Source organism: Capricornis sumatraensis, chromosome 22 (genome assembly GCF_032405125.1).
Source record: "Capricornis sumatraensis isolate serow.1 chromosome 22, serow.2, whole genome shotgun sequence".
Taxonomy (NCBI): domain Eukaryota; kingdom Metazoa; phylum Chordata; class Mammalia; order Artiodactyla; family Bovidae; genus Capricornis; species Capricornis sumatraensis.
Genome location: NC_091090.1, coordinates 52,283,866 through 52,306,410, shown reverse-complemented (window position 1 = coordinate 52,306,410; position 22,545 = coordinate 52,283,866). Strand labels below are relative to the sequence as shown.

Genomic DNA, 22,545 nt, shown 5'->3' with positions numbered 1-22,545 from the left:
AGTGCTAGGCATCGTGGGAGATGCAAAGATGATTGAGACACAGTCCCTGACTTCAGGAAACTTCTGGTTTAAAAACATAGCTGATCAGCAGACAGCTAATTCCAGTACAAAATTAAGAAAAGGCAGAAGTCAACAGAGGGGATACCCAGTAATTCTGACCAGGGGGTCAGAGAAGAGTTCATGAAAGATGGAGCCTGAAGGAGTCTTGAAGAGCAGGCTGCCCATGGGTGGAGGGAGGTGATGGGGGAACTAAGAGAGCAAAGAGTGCAGCTGGGGGGCAGCTCAAGGAGGAGCACGGAGTCCCCAGCGGCTGCAGGGCACGGGTGGGGGCGCCGAGGGCTGCGGGGGGGCAGGAGTCTGGCCAGATGAGAGGGGCCAGATCCTGGGTGCCATGCAGGGAGCCTGAATCACTGGGCAATGATTCAGCAAAGGGAAGGAAGTGAAGCTTCCTGAGAAAGGAAATCACGTGATCACAATCACGCGGAAAGAAGAGAATCATGCAGAAAGAAGAGAATTCAAGATACACTGAGACCAAAATGCATATTACTGGCTGGAGAAACGCCGGTGATTTTAATTTTCCCCTTTTGGGTCACCTGCGGTTGCTAATTTTCCTACAGTGAGTGTGGATTTTTGCTAAATTTTAAAATAGAATACATAAAATAATTTTTATATGGTTAAATGCAAATAGGGTGAAGGAAGGAGGACAATGAGAAGGATGTTCTGTAGTTGAGAGGAGAGAAGCTGGAGGTGGGGCTGGGCGGAGAGGGCCGGGGCTGCGAGGGGCAGGGCTGCGAGGGGCAGGGCTGTGAGGGGTGGACCTTTGGGGGCGGGACTGGGCTGTGAGGGGCGGGGCTGTGAGGGGCGGGGCTGTGAGGGCGGGGCTGGCAGAGCGGGAAGGAACGCTGAGTCTTTCCCACGTTTTTTCCAATGTGTCCTTTGTGGGCTGGGCTTTGCTCCAGGAGGTGGATGGAGAAACGGGTCGTATGGGGGGGGGGGGGCGGACAGAAGGATGGAAATGGAGGGTATCTTTTAGGCTACCGGAGATTTGTGTAAATTGTAAGCTGAAGAAAAGGAGCATCTGGAGAATGAGATACAAAATGCAGAGACAATTAAGGGCCTAAGAGGCAGGATCCTAGAGCAAATTAGAGTGAATAAGGTCAGTTTCCCAAGTGCAGTGTGACTGTGTGTGTGTTTGTATCTCTCTCTTAGAGAGGATGCATATGAAGCAGAGAATATAGGAATAAGGGACTGTGTCATTATGAATTTTGGATTTAAATACTCACGTATAGCCATCCCTGAAAATAAAGATTTGAGCCGTTTATTTCCTGCCATTTATAAAAGTGGCAAGGGCTATTCAGAAAGGGGAAAACTATACAACACAGCCAATAAGCAAAGCAATTGAGGACATGCAGGTGGCTCTCTCATTTTCTCCATAAGAGCAGGAAATAGTGCAGAAACCCGGCAGGAGGACAGGTCCGCAGGAAAAGGCACTGGCCCGAGGCTGCTGGCGAAAGGCGGCCAGTGTGCATGGCGCGGGCGTGGAGACCACGCGCTGGGCAGAGAGAACGCCCAGAGGCTGGTTGGCACACGGGCAGGGATGCTCACAGCTCCTGGTGGAGTTGGCATTGACGAATGTGCGGCTCACACTCCCGAGATTCTCTTTGTCCCTTTCAAGGTTGCCTGTTTTGAAGAATTTGTGTTTTGCTAGAATTAAATGAACCGGTTTGCTTGGGATTTCCGTCCTGCCTGAGGGAGGCGCAGTTCCCCAGCCCGGGGAGAGACGATGGAGGAGGAGGGTCCCAGAGCCATTTCTCACTGTCACGCCCGGAAGCGCCACAGACCCTCTGAGGCCCGGGAGAGATGAGGCCCGCGGACAGGAGCCTTGGGCCACTCCGCCTGTCCATCAGCCGGAGCTAACGACCCGCCCGGCCTGCCCCTCCGGTTTGCTTGCCTCGTCTCGCTTCCTGCTTAATCAAGAGGAGACTCCCGCGGTGGTGTCTTATGTCAACAAACCAATTTGTGACTTGATTGGCCCAGATGGACAAGTGTGTCCTTTCCTCTCCTCCCCTCCTTAGCAGGTTTGGACTCGTTTCTCTCCATGTGGAAGGCAGTGCCTGCCTGTGGCCACGTGGCTTTGCTTTTTCCTGTTTCTTTTACTCCCCATTCTAGACTCCCAGAGCAAGGGACTCATTCCAGGAGTTCCACGGAAATTGGACCCGCTTCGGCCTTCCCTTGTGGCTCAGCTAGGAAAGAATCTGCCTGCAATGCTGGAGACCTGGGTTCGATCCCTGGGTTGGGAAGACCCCCTGGAGAAGGGAAAGTCTACCCCCTCCAGTATTCTGGCCTGGAGAATTCCATGGACTGTATAGTCCATGGGGTCGCAAAGAGTCAGACAGGACTGAGTGACTTTCACTTTCATCCACTTCCTTCTGTCCTCTAGGTCACATACAAAGTTGGAAACCCTACTACCATTAAAAAAGAAAACAAAAATCATCCCAACACCTGATTTTTCCAGGTGATAAGGTGTGTGGCTAAAATTAGATGCTGTGATTTATCAAGAGAATAACCACCTGGTGATACGTTCATTTCACTGAAGTCCCGTCAAACCATCTATCTCTGTACATGAACTTCTCATACCTGAGCAGGCCTATGAGTGACTGGTACAGAAACTAGTGACTCACGGGCCTGTCTCCAAAATTCCTGGAGGAAAAGAAGGCTTTTGCAGCTAAAAGGGACATAAAATGGAGGAGAAGATAAAGCTTCTATGCCAACACGTGGTCAAATGTCAGCGCAAGCTTTTGATTGCTTGTCCTTTGAAACTTGGTCCCTGAAGTCTCCTTTCCTTCGCATGTGCCTCTTCAGCCAGGCTGCCACCATCCCATCCCCATGTACCCCCAAAAACTCAGAGAAGGGCCCTGAGCAGATCCCAGCAAGTGTTCTCTGGATACCTGTAACCTAAAAAATCAGATTTGTGTTGGATGGGAGGGGAGTTTGGGGGAGAATGGATACATGTGTACGTATGGCTGAGTCCCCTTGCTGTTCAACTGAAACTATCATTGTCAATCGACAATGCAAATAAAAAATTTAAATAAAATCCCCCCAAATTAGAATTTGTCTGGCTTTTCTGTTTGCAGCTGTGACACATTACCATAAACTTGGTGGCTTAAGCAATGCAAATCTCTAATCTCAGAGTTAGTGCTGAGGGCCAGAATTCTGGCATGGATTTCACTGGTCTAACCTCACCGGGCAGCATGACTTTCTGAATATTCCAGGCGAAAATCTGTTTCCTTGCCTTCTCCACTTTCCAGAGGCTGCTCAGATTCCTTGGATTGTGGGCACCTTCCTCCAACCTCAAAGTCAGCAAAGGTCAATGAAGGCCTTCCTACACCCTCTGACCCCGCCCTCTTCTACCTAAAAGACCCTCATGATAATATTGGGTCCTCAGGGGCAACCCAGGCTAACCTCCCTATTTTGAGGTCAACCCATTAGCAACCTACCTCCATCTGCAGCGTTTGCTTTCCTCTGCCACGTTGCTAACAGTCACAGGATCCGAGGAATAGCACTCTTTTCAACGTCATTCTTCTCCCTATCACAGAACTCCTGTTTCTTTCTTTCTTTCTCCCTTGTGCTATCTATCTCGCTTTTGGCTCAAAATAGTAATAGAAACAGCAAAGTGAAGTCTTAAAACAGGTTCCTGAAACAGATGAATGCTCACATTTCAGCTCTGCCTGCTGATTTGGGGCCAATTTCTAACCTCTCTCTAAACCTGTTCCTCATCTGCAAAGTGAGGAGAATGCAATCTCCTACAGAAATTAGTGCAAATATGGGATGATGTTGGCAAAGCTTTAGCATAATGGTTAGCGTGTATTATGTGCTCCTTGAAAGTACGTTAGATTTTTTGAGGAGCGAAACAGAGTAAGTGGGGAAGAGACAGTGTAATCCAGGTCTCTGTAGCCCCATCCTCCTGGTTTGCTCCCAGTTGGCCTCATCGGATGGAAAAGAGTTCACCTGTCACTTTGGGGACGCCTCCCTTCCTCTCTCTCCACGCCATTCAGGCCAGGAGTTCCAGCCATGGTACTGGCCTATGGGTCCACGGGGGGCATGCCTTAGTGGAAGTGGCCGAGTCCCCATTCCACATGCCCTTGGTCCCTGGCCAAGGACAGCAGGATCCACACCCTCGGCTCCAGGGGGTGTGCCTGTTAGATGAGCGAGGAAGTCTGGGGTTTCAGGAATAATTAGGCCTGACTCTGCCCTTGCTAGAGGGAGGAGGACAGAAAGTTCAGCTGGACCTTCCCCACCAGCTGGGTGATGGTGCTGGTGGCAATCAAGGCAGAGGGGGCCCAGAGCACCCGACGCAGAGCTGCGAAGTGTGGCCTCCAGAGAGCCACCAGTCACCTACTGTACGGACAGCCCCAAGAAAGTGTTGACATGTAGTGTTGATGAGGATGTGGGCAAACGAGCCATATACTCTTTGGGAATGTAATCCAACATTAAAAAGATTAAAAGGACATACACATTTAAAAATAAAAAATAAACACATACACATACCTTCTTGTTCAGCAATCCAAATTGGGGGGGATCGGATCTACTGAAGAAACAAAAATGCTAGCAAACAACATTGTTTCAACAGGAATCTTTATTACAACAATATTTGTAGGACACACAGATAAAACCAGAAAAGCCTGAATGTCCGTTGATGGGTGGAAATAAATTGTAGTATGGTTGTCTAAGAAACATTGTGTAACTATTTAAGAGAAGGTTTAGCTGTTTGTTTTGAAGGATTAGTGGAAGAGAAGTATATCATAATTCTGTAAAAGTGAAAAAAAAGCCCACCCTCCATATGAGTATATGTCAGGATGTGTTTTCACGAGCTGGGGAGAGGTGTATGAGAATACACATGTTTGTTAACATTAGTGCAGGGTGGATTAATATTCTTGGCTCTGTGTAGCACTGTATCACATGGCTGATTACAAGGAATGATTTCCTTTTTCTGGTTTAATTTTGAGAGAGTGGTTTAATATAAATGGTGGGGGGCAGGAGTGAAGATGGGGAGGGAAGCTGTGGGGGAGGCTTCTGGAGCAGACCCTTTAGTGTTTTGAGAACTAGGGACCCCAGATTGAGGGTCGGAAAGCAGTGAGGGACAGGGGGCTGGCCTGGGATCCCATGCCAGGTTGGGTGGGTAGGGTCTAGGGACACAGACCCTCTCCAGAGGCTGACAACTCAGGAAGCTTATTTAGAGCTTCCCGAGAAGATTAGCACAGGCTGGAGCACTGGGTAGCCTGTAGCAAGAGGAAATTAAGTTGCTGGCCTGTAAAGGGAGGGGCTTCCCAGGTGGCTCAGTGGAAAAGAACATGCCTGCCAGTGCAGGAGATGTGAGTTGGATCCCTGGGTTGAGAAGATCCCCTGGAGAAGGAAACAGCAACCCACTCCAGTATTCTTGCCTGGGAAATCCCGGCAAGAGGAGCCTGGCGGGCTACAGTCCACGAAGTCACAAAGCATCAGACGTGACTGAGTGCACACATGTGCGTGCACACACACACACACACACACACACAGCTCTATAAAGGAAATGTGCCTCACAGTATTAAAGGTCATAATGAAGCTCTCCACTCCAGATTATTGTAAAGAATTCATTAAGACCATGGGGTTAAGCCTGTGTGGAGGCAGGAGTGAACAAGAATAATAACACCTAACAGCAGGTAAGAGGCGAGTAGCAGGAAAGTGCTCCATCCATATCACATCTGAGACAAAGTACAACCGCATGAGGCAGGAATGACCATCCCCAAGGAAAGTGAGGTCTGGAGGGGGTAAGGAGTCCAGCCTTGGCTATGTGGCCGGCGACAGAGGTCTTCTAGCTCCCTGAAGGCATGTCCTTCCAGGGTGAGAATCTGGATGCAGCGTTTACATGCCTCCTTGTCCCTGTCCTTCCTTCCCCGCACCAGGGCTGAGTGGGGGACATTGCCTTAGTCCGGCTAGGCAGCACGGCTCCCGGTTCCTTTCTTTCTTTCTTCCTTCCTGGCTCATTCTATTTATTTTTTAAAATGTCGTTTTGTTGACGTAGTGTTGATTTATAATCTGTGTTACTGGTGTACAGTGAAGTGATTCAGGTATATGCGTATGTGTGCATATATTCATTAGCATAACTTTCCACAATGGTTATCGCCGGATACTGAACAGAGTTTGCTGTGCCGTACAGCAGGACCTTTTCGTTCATCCATCCTGTATGTGGTAGTTTGCATCTGCTCATCCCAAACCTCCAGTCCACCTCCCCACCCCACCCCACCCCACCCCACCCCACCCCACCCTCCCTGGCAATCACAATTCCCTTCTCTCTGGGCCCATTTTTTTCATTCCGGCATTTGGGTTTGGTACCCAGACTGCCATGGTCCCAGGAGATGCTGTTCCTCCGGGAAAGCTCCGAACGACATCATTGCATAGCTCCTGCCACGCAGGCCTCGGCAGGCGTGGACAGTGGCCGCCAGTGACTCTTGGGAGAGCCCCATGGCCAGTGTGCGCGTGGCTCCAGCCGCCCACTCTGTTTTCACACCCGGGCGAGGGGTGAGGCCACAGTCCTTTGATCTCCTTTGGTGGGTGTTGGGAAGGAAGGGAGGGGTGGCCGGGAGCCCTCCCTCAGGCCCCAGGGGACAGGGTGGGGGACTGTTTCAGAGTGTGGACCCCTCAGGCGCCAGCTGGTCCTGCCAGGATGGAGCCCCTTGTGGGGGGCGGGGAGTGGGAGAGAGAGGAGGGCTGAAGACCTTCCGGAAGCAACTCTGCTAGGCTTGGAGGGAGTTTGGGGAGGGAGAAAAGGCCTCTCTGTCTTTGCCACCCATCCATCGAACTCTGGACTCCTGGTGCTTGCACTCAGCCTGCCCCGCACCGCGCCCCCACCCCCACCCGCGCGGCGACTCGCCTCTCCCGCCCAGAATCCGTCAGAGTGAAAGAATTTCCAGATACACAGAAAGAAAATCTCCGTGGGGAGCCTCGTGCAGATTCGCTTTTCGGGGAGGTTCCTGAATGAGAACAGGCCGCAGGCTCATCTGTACCCCCGCCTCTGGCCCACAGCTCTGGGGTCTCCAGCCCAAGGCGACTGCCTCCCTCCAGCCCCTCCACTCGCCCCACTCCTGGATCAGGTTTCCCCGTCTTTCTCCCAGGCCTGAGTCCTCATTTTGCACGCCCTCGGCCTTTTCCTTCCCTTGCACTTCTCCTCTGCGCCCCCCGTACAGCCACCTCCCGAGGGCTCCGGGCTGAGCGGGGACTCTGGAGCGGGCCTCTCTGAGTTTTCCCTGAAGATAACCAAGCATCACACTCAGGTGGGCGGACTCCTGTGTCTTGAGTCTACTTGGGCAGGGGGTGGAGGGTAGGAGGCCCCTTCCCCTGTCCCAGGTCCTCCAGGGCTGGCAGCTAGGTGCGTGCAGTGCAGTACCGGGCCCAGGTGGTCGGCACGGTAGACCCCATCCCCTTCCTGCTTGATCGTCACTCCTCACCCCCGCCCACCCCCTCTCCGCCTTTGGACTGACTTGCGGCCCACCTTGGTTAATACCTCCCTGAGCTGGGATCAGGGCTTACCCCCGATGCTGCTTTAAAAACAAACAAACAAACAAAAAACCCGGTAACACCAGCTAACATATGGAGATGTCATCCTGGTTAAACAAATTACAGTCGAAGACGGCGTGATAATAACTGAACAATCACCGCAACTAGAAGGAGCGGCCTCTAACCCGCCAGGTGCGCCCGGTGAAACTGGGCTCCATCCAGGAGCATGTGAGGATGGGCCCGGGGCCTGAGACAAGGCGAGGGAGCCCCTACGCGGCACCCAGCTTTCGGGAGACTCCCTGGGACGATCCGAGACAGGCTTCCCTCGAGGGCAGCCCCGCCTGGGAGGCCGCAGGAGCATCAGGTCCGGCAGACGAGGGCGACGGAGCCCCTCCCTCCTCCTGGTCTCCTTCCAGACCTCGGAAGAGGTCGCTTCTCAGGGGGGAAGCCCGCGCCGTGGCAGGGGGGGCCTCTTCCGTGTGTCCCGAGGGTCTCCCCACTGCCATCTCAAGCCTGGGGAGAACGCCGCTTGCTTTTTCCTTTGGCGAGCAAGGGGCCCAGTGGTGCGCGCTGGTTCGCCCGCGTTTTGGGGGCAGCAAGAGGCATGATTAGGAGGCAAGATGTTAAAACAAGAATGGCCGGTGTAAGCCCTCTTTCTTTCCCTCCCTCCTTCCCTCCCTCATTAAGTAGATTCGTATTTAAGACAGGCTCAGAAATTTTAATTTGAATTCCAGGCGCTGAGCTCAGGTTAGAATCGTGCCATTTATACTGAGACCGAAAATCACCATCGAAACAACTAGAACCAAGGTCTATTTTACCAAACAGCCAGAGCTCCTTAGTGGGTGACCACTGCGCGCAGGCAGCTAGATCTCGTTGGGTTTGGCCTGAGACGAGGGATGGGCAGGAGAGCTGGCGGGTTGGAGAGGCGGCGGGGGAATATCCCCCGGAGGGGCGGGCGCGGCGCGTGCGTGGACCGGCCGCGCTAATAGATGCCGCGGTTCAGAATCCTCGCCGCTTCCCAGCGCTCCGGGCGCAGGGGCGCATGTGTTGCTGGAATTCAATCCGAGGGGGGAATGCAGATTGCGCTCGACCCACTGGGTTTGATTTATGAACGGTTACTCCAGCGATTGTTTACACATTGCATTTCAGGGCCCCCGCGCACCCCCTTAGGAGCCGGCGCCGGCACCCGCGGCCGCCTCCGCAGCCTCCTTTGCGGTCCGCCAGCTTCCGCCCCTCCTCCCCTCCCTCGCCCACCTCCACCCTCACTTTGTCCAGGAAATCCGACTTCGCCGCCCTGGAACCCGGGGACCCACCTTCGGCTCTGCCTCCCGCAGCCTGCTCTCCTCCGGCAGTCCCAGACCCGAGGCTGCTCCTCTGAGTTTACTCGCGGGCCGTTACTTCTCCGTGAGACCAGGCGGGCCAAAAATAGGAGAGGTGGAAGCAGCTCGCCGGCCGGATCGATGGGGCCCTCGCCGTTTCAGCTGAACTGTCTTATTAATTATGAAAGGACTCGCCCGATCCCTGCCAGGGACCACGCCTCTGGCCCCTCCGCTGGAGCCCTTAATGGTGGTTCCTCCGAGAGCTGCCTCCGGCCACGACAGAGGAAGCGGCGACTCGCGAGCAGGGCTCGGCCCGTAGGCCGGTGCTCGGGCTTCTGACCCGCGTGGGTCCGCGTGTGCATTCTCAGAGGCGCCCAAGGCCAGCGCCCCCAAACCTCCCCTAGGAAGAACCCCTGCCTTTTGGCTTACAGAAGTAAAATATAGCTTCCCCTTTCTCTTAAGCAAACACGATTTCAGGGAAGCGGCAAGATGTTCTGGTAACCCAAGGTTTGAGGACTGTAGGTTATCAGATGGCTGGTGAGCTGGTGAATTTACCACGTGGCATCCTGTGTCCCTTCAGGGAACCCCAAGAGAACTCGGCCAAGAAAGCAGGCTTGGGCCAGGAAACAGAGGACACCCCTATTTCAAACAATAACTTTTATTTTATACTTCTCTATACTTTGTAGCAAATCTTTTTTTTTTTTTGCTGAATTTAATTTATAATAAACTTTTAAATTACATCTCTCTCTCTTTTTTTTAAAATCAAGGCTCTTTTATGTCAAAATCTTTTTTTAACTATATTTTAGATTAACATTTAACATCCCCCCCTTGTGATCTATACCGTTGGATATTCAGGTATTACTGTATGTGGAACAGCTAAAACAAGAGGGAAAACCAGGGCAGTGGACTTCGAAAGATGCATCAACACGAGCAGGTAAAGCTTAACCTTTCAGTGACTTCAGCAGCGTTGCTTCTGGCAGCCTGTACCTCTGACCCGAGGTTTCCTCAACTCCCTCCCTCTCCCCATCGTAGCCTTGAAACACAAGGCCAACCATCTGTCCTTTCACTTTTCTCGAGGAGAAATGTGCAGTGGAAATGATCAAAACAAGATTCTGTGTTAGAAAGACAGTGAGCGTGAATTATTCACGAGATGCTGTTCTGTTCAGCGCATTTCCCTGGCCTTCTCCTCTCCTCTTTCCTGTTAGGAGGAGCCCATCATTGGTCATGTATTCACATGATTAATATAGTAGGCGGCCCAGGGCCGTTCCTGAGATTCTTGTGCCAAAAAAATAAAAATAAATAAAAAAAAAAAGAATGGGGTGGGTTTGCCGTTTTCGTGTTTCTGTGTGAAGACGGACTGAAGCTGAGGTCCGAGTTTGGGCTGTGCTCGCTTGCTCACTGATCGGTAACATTTGGCAAATGAAACACAAGGAACCAAACGAAATCAGAAAGAGAATCAGGATTTCCCACAATTCCCATATGAGTGTTTTCAGCATCACAGAGAATCACAACGTCCCCAAAGAACGTATGGATCTTCCTCTCGGTTTCCGGGAGCATGGCGTGAGTGCGGGCGCGCGCGGGGGGAGCCGACCCGGCGCTCAGAAGGAAAGCCAGGTCGCTAAAGCTGCCGAGAGAGACACCAGGAGCACGGGCAGCGCCGGGAGCAGGGGCCCCGCCGCCCCGTTGCCGCCGCCGCAGAGTTCGAATAAGCTGCCTTGGATGTTGAGATTTTTGGATTCTTTTCTCAGTTTATCCCACATATCTTTCGCCCCTTCTTGGCAATCCGTAAGGGCCGTGACCGTGCAGCTGTGGAAATCCTCCCAGTATCTGGCGAGGAACAGAACAGAGCAGAAGGGGGTTCACTGTGGGCGCGGGCAGAACTCCGGGCCTGCGCCCCGCGAGCGTCCCCCTCGCGGCCCGGCCAAGCTCCCGGCGACACTCCTCTCTGCAGCCCGGGGCGCCCCCTCTCTCTTCCCTCTACCCACTCCCCCGGGACCTCGTCCCGTCCCGGGAGCCGCTGTCCAAGGTGGGGCCGCCCCTTCCCGGTCGGGTTCCGCGCCCACGGCGCCGCGCTGGCACCTGGGCCTGCGCTGACAGATTGCGGGCCTCTGCGGGCACAGCTAGGAAAACAGCGCTAAGCCGCGCAAGCTGCCGCCCATTAATGCCTCTCAGCTTGCAGGACGGCCGGCCGGCGCGGCGCGCAGCCCTCCCCGCGGCTCCGCGCCCCCCTCCCCTCGCCCTTCCTTCCCCTCCCTCCGTCTCCAGGCCGCCGCGCCCGCCCGCCTCGGCCTTCCGTCTCCTCCGCTCCGCCTTTTGTCTCCCTCTTTCCTCGTCTCCCTTCTCCCCTTCTTTGTCTTCCTCCTTTCTCCTCCCCTCGGGTATCCCCCCGGGTCCCTTCGTCGCACCCTCCTCTTCCTCGCTCGCTTCGGTCCTCCGCGGCCCCTCGCCTCGCCCTCCCGGCTCGGATCCGGTGCGGAGACGACCGCCCGCCTCTGCCTCCCCGGAGTCGGTGAGTGCCAGCGCCCGTGCCCCCGGGCCGGCTCCCTCGCCTCCTCCAGTTTCCTTAACCCATAGAGCTCAGGCCCTGGGCGACTGGTCCCTGCTCTCCCCGACCCCTCACCCATCCCCAGGCCTTTGCTCGGCCCTGGACCCCGCGACCTTCGGGAGGTGGTGCCAGCCCCCCGCCCCCAGGCGCAGGGCCCGGGGCCGGCGTAGAGCCCGCCGCGCCGGCCTTCGAGGGCAGCTCCCGGTTCTCCCTGCTCGCCTCTTCCGGAGCCCGCGCCTTCCTCGGCCGCTCGATCCTCCCGGGCTCGGCTCCTAGCCCCGCCCCCACAAGCTTCATCCAACTCGTCCTTTTTTTTTTTATTGTCCCCCTTTTCCTCTGAAAACCCAAAATAGATCTCCAGACTAAATATAATTCCAACCCGTGATCGATTCCTGGGCCGCTGTCTCCTTTCAGGGCTGGGTCGATCCGTGCCGTCTTGCTAACTCCGGTCTGGCTCCCCCTTCGCCAGGGCCCTTGGTGTCAGGTCACCAGCGAGGGCCCTCCACGAAATCTGTGCGTTCTTTCCTTCCCTCCCTCCTTTCTGCTCACCGGCCTGGACAGTAAGCACGCTGAAGGCAGGCTTTGTCCTGGTTTCCAACTCCCAACCCCGTCTTCGGCTGACAGTCAAGTTATAAACTTCTGTTGGACTGCCTTGAGCTCCGGCTGCTTTCTAATGACCTCCCTGAGTCTCTGATTTATGAGGACTGCAGGGCCTGGGGCACAGGCCTTCCATGTTCCTCAATTTGTAATAAATACTGAGATTTAGAGAAATGGAGAGGCGGCAGGACAGCTCTCTGCATAATTACACCTCCCAAAGGACATTTCAATCTCTCCTTTCTTTATGCATGCCCAGATGGGGACCAGGTCTTCCTGGAAGAGAGATTGGGCAGAGGAGGACAGAATCCAGGTGGGTCTGAGAGGAGGTGGGCTTCCCTGGTGACTCAGATGGTAAAGAATCCGCCTGCAATGCGGGAGACCTGGGTTCGATCTCCGGGTTGGGAAGACCCCCTGGAGGAGGCCTTGGCAACCCACTCCAGTATTTTTGCCTGGAGAATCCCCAGGGACAGAGGAGCCTGGCGGGCTGTAGTCCATGGAGTTGCAGAGTCGGACATGGCTGAGCGACTAAGCACACAGCACTGAGAGGAGGTGGCTTTAGTGCCACCAACAGAGTGGCTCTCAGCCCAGCTGTGGTCTCTGCCACTTCTGGGAGGGCCCCACCCCATTTCCATTCTCCTGCTAAAAACCCAACAGCTTGGAATAAGCAAATCTGGGCAAACGATGGAGGAATTGAGAGCTGATCTCTATTTACACTTTTGCCCATCTTTAAAGGTACTTTCTTCCCTGTCATCAGAATTTAGGATTAAAACAGGTGCGTGTGCATCCCAGACGCAGCCTTTTGTCCCTTTCCTGATAGGAAAGTAGCAGCCACTTGGCTGCTGTGGCTTCTGGTGGACACCAGGGTATTGAAGAAAGCCTGTAGCAAAATTTACCCCCATCGAACTACTCAGTGCTTAACAAATAACATGCCACCCCCAAGGAATTAGGGAGAGAGGAAGGACTTGAGAGTATACAAGGGAGGGCGCAGAAAGTGGTCACCGCAACCTCTGGGGAACAAGGAACACCTTCTGCCTGGGCTTTACGGGAAGGGCCGTGATGGGGGTGGGAAGGGTTACAGCTGTTTTTGAAAAATAAAATGAAAGTGTGTGTGCATGTGTCTTGCAGAAGATGGGGATATTTCTAAGGTCTGCCTTAGCTGAGATGTGACTGACCCTCCACAGTACTCTGCTACCCTCATTTGCCAGTGGGAGCTGTGCTTTCTAGCCAGGCTCTGGGCAAACACCCCTGGGCCTTGTTGGGCCCTTAGCGGCCCTGGGCTGGGGACACCTTGCAGATGCAGGAAGGGGGGGGATAAGCGAGGGAGATAGCTACCCTAAAGCTCCAAATTGGCTCCAAACTCCGCAGAGATGGTTACTGGACATGTGGGCAAAGCCATCCACACAAAATAAAATATTCTTTCAGTTTCTCTCCTCGAAAGAGAAAGAGGGATCTGCACTCACTTGCTGCCAGTGAAGTTTCTTGGCCTGTGCCAGAGGGGAATTTTATTAGAGGAAGGGGACAAAATAGGGGAGTTCCTTTCCTTATAGGCAAACCTGGTAGAACTACCTAAAACGCCCCTCAAGCCAAACCAAGTGTCCCGGTTGAAGTGCTCATTCCCGCAGCAGGAGAGGAAGAGGAAGAGGGCCTCAAAGCCTGGAGAGGAGCTGCCAGCAGCTGTCGGTGCCCCCTCACCCCCGGGTCCGGAGGTTCCAGGGTGTGGATTGCGCGTGCCTCTGTGCGCACGGGTCAGGCTGTGGAGCGTGGGACTGGGCCCCAAGGAAAGGATCTTCCTCTGCCCATTCCAAGCCACAGGGTCCCCTTGGACAGGGCAGGCCCCAGCCAAGGCCTGAGGGCGGGAGGTGAGGCGCCCTCCCACCTCCACAATGCGCCCCCCAGCACCGAAACCTCGCGCAACAGAGAGGACACTTACGTGCACACGGTCTTGATGTTCGTCTTGTCGTCCAGGCCCTGCGGGTAGTTGGCCATGCTGTCGCCCAGCTTGAGCAAACAGTCTGAAAAGCCCTTAAAGACCGCATCACACTTGCCCGCTGCTCTCACGGCCTGCACCAGGTACGCTGCGGGGAGCAGGGGACACTGGTCAGCGGTGCCACCACCCGGCCCTGGAGCCCCGCAGCCTGCCCGTCGGGACCCAGTGAGCATCGCCCCATCCAGCCGTGTCCAGTGGCGCCCAGGCTCGGAGCGCGCCAGGGCGAAAGGTGAATGAACGGTGGGGCCGAGAACTTTCGAGCTGCAGCAACCCAGCGTCTTCTGCAGGTGGCCCGCATGCACAGGTACGGGGGCGGGGGAGTCCAGGCCTTTCCTACCCTGCGACCCCCACCTGCATCGCTCTCCGCATCTTTTTCGGTTTCCTTCGCTCCCTCTTCTCACCTCCCCTGCCTCTTTATTTCTTTCTCCTGGCTCCCTGCTTAGCTTCCCCAACACACCCCTAGCCGCCCATCAAGGCTCTCGCAGTGCGGTTTCCCTTTTGTGAGGTGATGGAGGGGTGTGACGGCACAGTGCAGGGGTGAGGAAGGGGCTGGGAGGCTCGGGGCTGGGAGGCTCAGAGCTGGGCCCCGCAGCCCAGCCGAGTGTCTGTGAACAATCCCTGGGCTTGGGGCCTGCTGCTTAGAGTGGGCGCTGGGCAAGTACTGCTGAACGAATAAACAAATAAATTCTCTGGAAGCCCCCAGCAGCCACTGACTTGGATTGTTTCATTATAACAGGGATTGTCTACTGTGGAGTTCCTAGTGAGGTCCCCGTCTGCACCCCTACACCCCTAGACTGGGAGGGGGAAGGGTGGTCCCGGGCAGTTAGGGCCGGCAGGGTCAGGATGTGTCCGAGCTAGTGACCCTGGGTCACCTCCCTGGAGGACAGATCCCTGAGGCCGGTCCCTTGCTTCCCTCTGCCTTGCTCAGCTCCTCGGGAAAAACCAGCCCGGCTCCGCCAGCCATCGACGAGGCGCGACCCTTCCTCTCCAAGCCCCAGCTCTGCAGCTGGGGGCCAGGGTGGCTGCCACCAGGGGCTCTCGGCCTCTGGCTCGGGGCTTCCCCCAGAGGAGCGGGGGTCGCAGCCGGAGCGGAGGCAGCAGGTGGAGGAGGAAACTCAGGGGACACCGAGTCCTTGATGCTGGTCTCAGGCCAGCCAAGCCCCAAGGCACGGGACCCTAGAGAGAGACGGGCTCCAGGCGGCGGCTGCGCTGCCAAGGCCCTTTCTCTCCATCCCGAGCTGAAGATGCCTAAGCCAGCGGCCAAAAGCACCCTGGGCGCCTGGAGTACGCACGCGAAGCGCAGATCTGCGCTGCCGGGCGAGGGAAGGGGAGAGAGGGGCCTCCAGGGCCCGAGTCCTGAGCGCCCGCCGCTTCCAGGCGACGTTCAGGGCTCCATCGCTCGCGTGTGTCTCCGGGGAGGACCGGACACCTCACCGCTCCCAGCCGCCGGTCCCTGGGCCAGGAGCAGGCTAGGGGGAAGGTGACCGAACCCGCAGAGGCCTCCGAGAGCGCACCATTTGCAAATTGCTGCAGGGAGAGCGGGGCGGGCCTTAAGCTTTCTAATCCGGAACGGGAAGCTCGGGCCGATACGTCAACCTTCGTCAATCTCCCGGTCCCCTCACGAAATAGCAAGAGCCCCTGGACTGCAGTATCAGCTAGAACACTGAGCTAGAATGAAGGAATAAACGAATTTTTTTTTCTAACCGAACGAGGGCGGATGAAATGAGCCTTGCGCGGCGTCCCCTGTAAACCACACCGCAAGCGCTGCTTTGCGGCGAGCAAAGGAAATAAAATACAGTCCATCCTCTCTCCCCGGCCCCCAATCTCTTCTCACCTTCACCCCCAAAACTTGGAGGCGAAAAAGCAGCCCCTAAGATGCACTGACAATATTTTAAAGAGAAACTGGGTTCTCCGGGGTCGCGGAGCGGGCTGGGGGGGACGCGGGAAGCGCTTCTGTCGTGGTATGTTTTCAGGGGCTGCTGGAAAACCTTCCACAGCGCGCATGTGTGTGTGCGCGCGCGTGTAAAATAAGTCGTGAACATTTCTGTCTTTTGCACCTCGGACTCCTCGGTCTCTAGTTGGCTGGGGAGGCCGGGGGCTTGCCCCTGGGCGCGTTTGGAAGGCTCCTGCACAGGGGCAGGCGTCAGCCCGGGCCCCCTGCTGTCCTTCCTGAGCCCCGGCTCATCGAGGCTCGGGCGGGTGGCCTGGGCTACTTCTCTGCCCTGCACTGTGTCCGCGTCTTGTGCCCTTTCCTTCCGCTCATTCATTTGCTCGACCTCTCATTCATTCCGAACTTCCTCCCGCCTAGTCTTCACTCGCCTTCACCACCCCTCCACCTCCCCGTCTTTGCCCAGCCCCCATTTTTCTTGCCAAATGTCAGTGATTTGGGACAGCTCCCAGCCATGAATTAATAAAGATCGAGCCTCCGGTTCGGGAAAGGGCAGGCATTCGGGAACAAACATGCTCAATTTTAATTCCACAGCCAACAAATGGTCATTTCCCGGCCGAGGTTAATGTGTTTCAAGCGTTTTTCACATGCACAGTCTCCGTTCAAAGTAAGGTTATTTCTCACAGGGAATGCAGAGTCCCAAACCTTTGGCAATTACAAGCCCTATATAAAAAACAACTGCTGTCTTGCTCTCTAAAAATCTGCAGTCATTGCAAAAACCACATCCACTTATTTCCAAGATCTAAGGGATTTGTTGCAATCAGAAATGTTCTTTATTTATTGCGGCTCTTTGCATGAATGTCAAAGATTCAAAACATCAAATCGTTTCTTGGAATTAAAGGAAATGCCGCCGACATCCTGCATCTGTACACTCTAAAATCCCTACAATGTTCATGCAGAAAAGAAAATCAGATTCTGAAAATCCTGTCAAATGCATAAAAACCTATTGCAAAGAATCCATGTTAATGTCTAGATAACTCCAAAGCCTGTTTGTTCCATATTTCTCATGAAGAAGAATGTTATGCATTTCATCTCTTGCCCCAACCAAACCAATTCCCTAAAGCAACCCCCCCCTCCCGCAATACTGCAAGGATTTGTCTGCAAAGAATGCTACAGCCTCAAATGATAGGAGCCAACAATTCCCTCCTCTCCAGAAAACCCATTTGAAGAGTTTCTATTTTTTCTCTTGTCCATTCTATTAATAATCTGCTTCACTTTCACTTTGAGGCTACATTAATTAATGCTCTGACCCAGCAACAGAGAAAGGAGTTTTCTCGTGTTCCCTTCCATTACGCCTCCTTCATTTTGGATGGAAAAAAATAGGAACTTTCAAAAGCCCCAACGACAGTGGAACTAGGACTCAAGGCTCCTTAACATGAAATGGGGACTATGTGAATCCATCCATAAGCAATCCCAAACTAGCAAAAATTACAAACACCCAACACCACACATTGCAAACACTTCTTAACCCCTTCCTGTATGTAACACACAGATGCCTGTGTGGAAAAGAAGAGGCAAATGTGCATAGAAAATTATATCCATATATATTTAGCTGAACTCAAGCTCCTTAATGATAAGCGTATTAAAAGATATACTCTGGGGTTTCCTATCATTCTCAATGTGCCCCCTAGCCCTGTCTGAGCTGCCCGATGTGAACGCTGCAGTTAGGATATGGTGGGGGGGGCGGGAGAATGACAAAGTTCTAAATGCAGCAGTCTGAGCCCCAGAATATCTTTGCATTCTGCACATAAACTTTCCAGTTCTAGCTGCCTAGCCATCTTGTTCCTGCATTCACCTTTCGACCCTTCAAAATAAAGCCTTGCAGTATGGCAGGGAGCAATGCATTTCCCCAAAGCGCACCAAACCTGGTGCACCCAAGAGAAAGAAGCAAATACGGACGGACGTGCGCTTTGTAAAAAAGAGCGGACAGCCCCTCCAGAAAGCCGGCCGCACACACTTCCTGGCGAATATTTGGAGTCTCTCTCTTTCTTTTTTAGCAAAACCAACCCGGGACGCGCCAGTCCCTAGGAGCCGATGCCCCCATCCCTGGGGTTTGCCGGCTTCTCCGCACCCGCCGGCGACCGCGGGCTAGTCGGTCCCCCCGGGTGCCTCGGGCCCGGCCACCGCCGCCCGCCGCCCTCCGCGAGCCCGGCCCGCCGTCCACTTACCTATTTGCACCGCGAGGATCAGTGAAATATATCTGCCGTTCAACTTAAGTCCCATCCTACGTTTAGTCAAACCATTTGCGACCGCAGACCTTTAAATAGTTAGTTTGGAGAACGCGGGGGAAAGCTGAAAAATAGGCATTGCCAACAAGTTCCAGGAGCGACGGAGACTTTATGCACGGGGAAGGCAGAGGGAGGAGAGAAAGAGAGGGAGCGAGGAAGGGAGAGAAAGAGAGAGAGCGGCCGAGGGAGGGGGGGAGCTGGGAATGGTTCACTCCATTAGGAGGGGGCGGAGGAAGCACAGCCTCACGCCCACGGGCCGGCCTGACGTGGGGGATGACACGGAACGATTTTTTTTTTTTTTAAATAAAGACACCTTGGTAGAGAATCGCCATTTATAGTCATCAGCAGCTCGAATTAATCAGTTATCTCCAATTAATGTGCTGTCCGAAGAGTTCTCGCCTCCCGGGGGTGGGGGGGGACCACTTCCCCAGCTCGGCGGCCATCCCCGCCTCCTCGCCGTTCCCGGGGCCCCCCCCCAACCCCGCCCCCTCTCTGCGCAGAACCGGGGCTCCCTCTCCCCTCCCCGCCTGCAGCCGGGTAGTCCTGGCGCGCCCACTCGATTGTTTCAGGCCGCTCCTCCACCAGCTCCTGGGCTAATCCAGCCCCCTCCCTACGTTGCAGCGGGGTTCAGAGGAGCGGGAGCTGGAGGGGAAAACAGCTCAGCTCTAAGAATCTGATACCCCCACCTGCCCCCTGCGCTGGCCTGCTCGCGTTCTCCAGCCCTGCGGCTGGGCTCGGGGGCACGGTCTGGAGCGCGTGAGCACACACTCACGCACACACACGCGCGTGCCCGCGAGCCCAGCGGAGCGCTCCAGACCCTCCCGCACGCAGGGCCCGGAGCGCGCGCACACGCCGGGGCCCCGGGGTTTACTCTGCCCCTGCGGGGCCCCTGAAATGTGCACCGCGTGCCCTCCGTGATGCCCGCGCAGGCAAGAGGCCGCTTCTAGAGACGCGGCATCACATATCTTGGGGAGCGGGGAGAGCCGGCAGGAAGGAGCTCTGCAAAGGTGACTTTCGGATCAAGGGATTTACTAACTCTCAGACCTTTGGGAAATTTCCGAGGCCATCACCAGTGTGAGGGGTTCCTTCTGATCCTGATGCGCCTCTTGAGGTTTTGTTGTTGTTGTTGTTGGGCCGCACAAACACGCGCACACGTACCTCACGTACGCACACGCACACCCGGTCCACACACACCTGCACTGTTTGGTGCTCGGGCGCACACCCTTGTAGACGCAGCCTTCTCTGCAACCAAGCGCTTCTGCAGCTGCGCCTGTGCTCCTGTGAGGTGCTGCTACCCAGCAGCGTGAGTTAAGGATGAGAGGCGTTCTTCCTAAACGCCGTTAAGCTTTGGTTTTCTTCCCTTTCTCTGCACCGAGAAGCCTAAACTCTAGCTTCTTTCATCACATGCTAAGGAAGGAGTCGGCCAACTTTAAGCGCATGAAGAGAAAAAATAAATGAAAAATGAAAATGACCCCTTAAATCTCCCCAAATTACAGGAGAAAACGAGATGTTAAGTGAGCAGTAGCTATGCGTGGTTAAGGTGACATCGAGTCGCATTCACTTTCCCCCGGAGCCGCGCCATCGGCGCTCGCGTCTCTGGGGAGGCATAGACGCGGAAAGGAGAAGAAGGCGCGAAAGAAGGGCGGTGGAGGGTGACGCGCTAAAGGGGAGCGCGGGGCCTGACTGCGGCACCGCGTGACTGCACAACGTGGGCCCTTACCCGCACCCGCCGGATCCCGCACCCAGAGGTGGGGGCCTGGGGGCGGGGCCCCGTATCCCACCCTCCCTGACATCTCCAGGCCTACGGTCTGGGCGGCCGGGCCGGGTTGGGGGGGCGCGCCTTTCCAGCGTCCCGGAGCCTTGTGGTCGCCCCGGGTGTTTCCTTTCCCTGAGCAGGGAGGGCGCCTGGAGGAGCCGAAAACAGGGGCGGCGGGGGGCGGGGAGGGGGCCGGTGGCGAGAGGGGGGGTGTCCCTGGGACCCGCCCCCCACGCCCTCCAATGGCGAGGCGAGAGGTTGGTCCGAGGGGCGGGGCCTCGGGGAGCCGCCGCAGGCCCCGCCCACGGCTCCGCCCCACCCCCGGGGCCCCAAGCGCGCGCCCCGGCCCCGCTCGGCCCAGACTTGGGGCGCCCGCGCCCAGCCCAGATTGCTGCGAGGCCCGCGGTGGGGGGCGGCGGGAAAAGGATATATTTGTCAACGTCCTTGCCGTTTTTCCTGCCCACCCACTCAGGAGCTTCCAAGAGTGCCCTGGGATTTCCTCCACCCCGCCCCCTGTCATCCGAACTTGGGGCGCTGGGGGCGTGCGAGCAGGCAGAGCTGAAGGCCTAAATAAAGCGGAGTGAAGTCGGGGGGCGGGGGTGCGGGCGGTCTGCGCATGCGCACAGCCGCCAGCGTCTGGTGGGCGCGTGCTGAGGGGGAAGGGGCGCCGCCCCTGGGACCCCCGCGGGTCTTCTCTCCACTTTTGTCCACTTTCGCCCAGCCTCCCCTCGCTGCTGTGGGTCGTTTGGAAAGTGAGAGTAGAGTCAGTATCACGCATTAATGATATGGGGTGAATGGCTGAAAGCAGATGCTGGTTTTTTAAAAATTATTTTATTTTTAAAAGTCCAGGTCGTTCTGCAATTGGTACTGCTTGCGAGGCTGTTTCCCCCTAATTTCTTAGTTAAAGGATAACGAAATCCCTAGTTACCAACGCATGCGGGCTGTTTGCGAACATTGCGGGGAATACCCACGGTTGAAGGTGGACTTGGAGAAAGTTTCCTCCTTTCTTTTTTTAATTTGAAACGTCCACTCCACATCATACTTGAGGCGAAAGAGCAGTGGACTAGAGTGGGAAGACGCAGGTAACCAGGCCTTGTGTTGTCAGTTCCGTGATGACCGGCCCTTGTCGGCCCCCCGCCCCCCGGCGCCCCGCCCCCGGCGCCCCGCCCCCCGGCGCCCCGCCCCCCGGCGCCCCGCCCCCGGCGCCCCGCCCCCCGGCGCCCCGCCCCCCGGCGCCCCGCCCCCCTGCGGCCCGACCGCCCGCCCCTGCTTCTCTGAACTGCGGTCTGGTGATCTGAAAAACGGAGGAGATCGGACTAGGTGATCTCCAAGGTGGTTTTCACCTTCGGGGTTTTGTGAACAGGAGGTTTTCTAGAATACTGTGGAGGTGCCGCCCAAGGAATAAAGGATGCTAGTTACAGGCGCCTTCTTGTAGAGGACATGTTTCCTTTTGATAAATCATTTCATTCAAATTTAAAGAAACAAATACTATTCAGGATAAGATAAAAAAAAAAGTCAGTGGTGCTGTTTGGATCTACATATCAAATTGAACCAGAGGTACCCCTGAAAGTCAGTCTGCATAATTAAGACGTGAAAATGCAAAACTCCCTGTCCCCAAGTCTACCAGGAAGAGGCCATGGTCTCTAAGTCTGGTTGGCACTGCCTTTCTTTCTCAGTTGGCGGTCCTGAAGCCCCATCTCAGCGGCAGGCAGGGTTCCACACACACGTAGCCACCTGATGAGGGTGCGAGTGTCCTGGCATTGGCAACAGGGCAGAGCTCTGAGCAGTCCATGTCCCAGCTCTCTCTACCAGTCCACCATAAGTGGACCTTCCAGATGCTGCCACTTAAAAAAAAAAAGAAAAAAAAAAGCCTTTGAAATTATTTGCAAGAGCAATTGCCAGAGCAATTGTTAGGAAATTCTACCTTTTCTTGGGTCAGAAAAAAAATCCACTGCTAAATGTTAAAATGGGCTGGTCTAACAGTGCATGCCGCTCGTAAATTTAGTTGGTCATTTTTATGTTCTTTGCTGTTGCTTAGTCGCTAAGTCATGTCTGGCCCTTTTGCAGCCCTGTGGACTGTAGCCCGTCTCTGTCCATGGGATTCTCCAGCCAAGAATACTGGAGTGGGTTGCCATTCCCTTCTCCAGAGGATCTTCCTGACCCAGGGACTGAACCCCTGGTCTCCTGCATTAGCAGGTTGATTCTTTACCACAGAGCCACCAGGGAAGCTCTGTCATTTTTATTCCTTTAACTAAAATCCTTAATCAAAATACAACTATGAATGTATATGTCTTTTTAATTTAAAAACCGACAACTACACCATATTGAAATATGTATATGAATTAACATATACAGGGGGAGGGAATTTTTGCAGATGTCTGTTGCTAGGAGGCCTGATAAAAATCAGCTTTGAGAGGCTTGCATCTACTGCTTGGTAAGGTGACTTTTCATGTTTGATCACCACTTTAAAGGTAGTTGAAACTTCTAGGGCTTAAATATATGACCAGCTGAAGAAATTTGACTTTAGTGCAGAAATCCGAATCCTGGGAGCAAACGTTATGTTTGAAATGTATACGTGTGATTAGCTTTGTACTTAATAATACATATTTTATTTTTTAAAAAAATCAACATT

At 54.9% G+C, this 22,545-nt stretch overlaps 1 protein-coding gene across 1 annotated transcript; it reads right to left on the bottom strand.

The window, feature by feature from the left end:
* Positions 1-10,450: 10,450 nt before the first annotated feature.
* Positions 10,451-18,152, bottom strand: NRN1 (neuritin 1). Its single transcript, XM_068961123.1, has 3 exons — positions 18,098-18,152; positions 13,925-14,069; positions 10,451-10,679 (listed from the first exon to the last, which is right to left on the bottom strand). Exons 1-3 carry the CDS (start codon positions 18,150-18,152, stop codon positions 10,451-10,453), a joined length of 429 nt encoding a protein of 142 aa, XP_068817224.1.
* Positions 18,153-22,545: the final 4,393 nt, after the last annotated feature.

What these genes read in the sequence shown, in the direction of transcription:
- NRN1 (XM_068961123.1), bottom strand. Translation starts at nt 18,152, where the DNA reads ATGGGACTTAAGTTGAACGGCAGATATATTTCACTGATCCTCGCGGTG. An exon ending in GATCCTCGCGGTGCAAATAG is followed by an intron (nt 14,070 to 18,097) that starts GTAAGTGGACGG and finishes TGCTCCCCGCAG; the next exon opens with CGTACCTGGTGCAGGCCGTG. An exon ending in AACATCAAGACCGTGTGCAC is followed by an intron (nt 10,680 to 13,924) that starts GTAAGTGTCCTC and finishes GTTCCTCGCCAG; the next exon opens with ATACTGGGAGGATTTCCACA.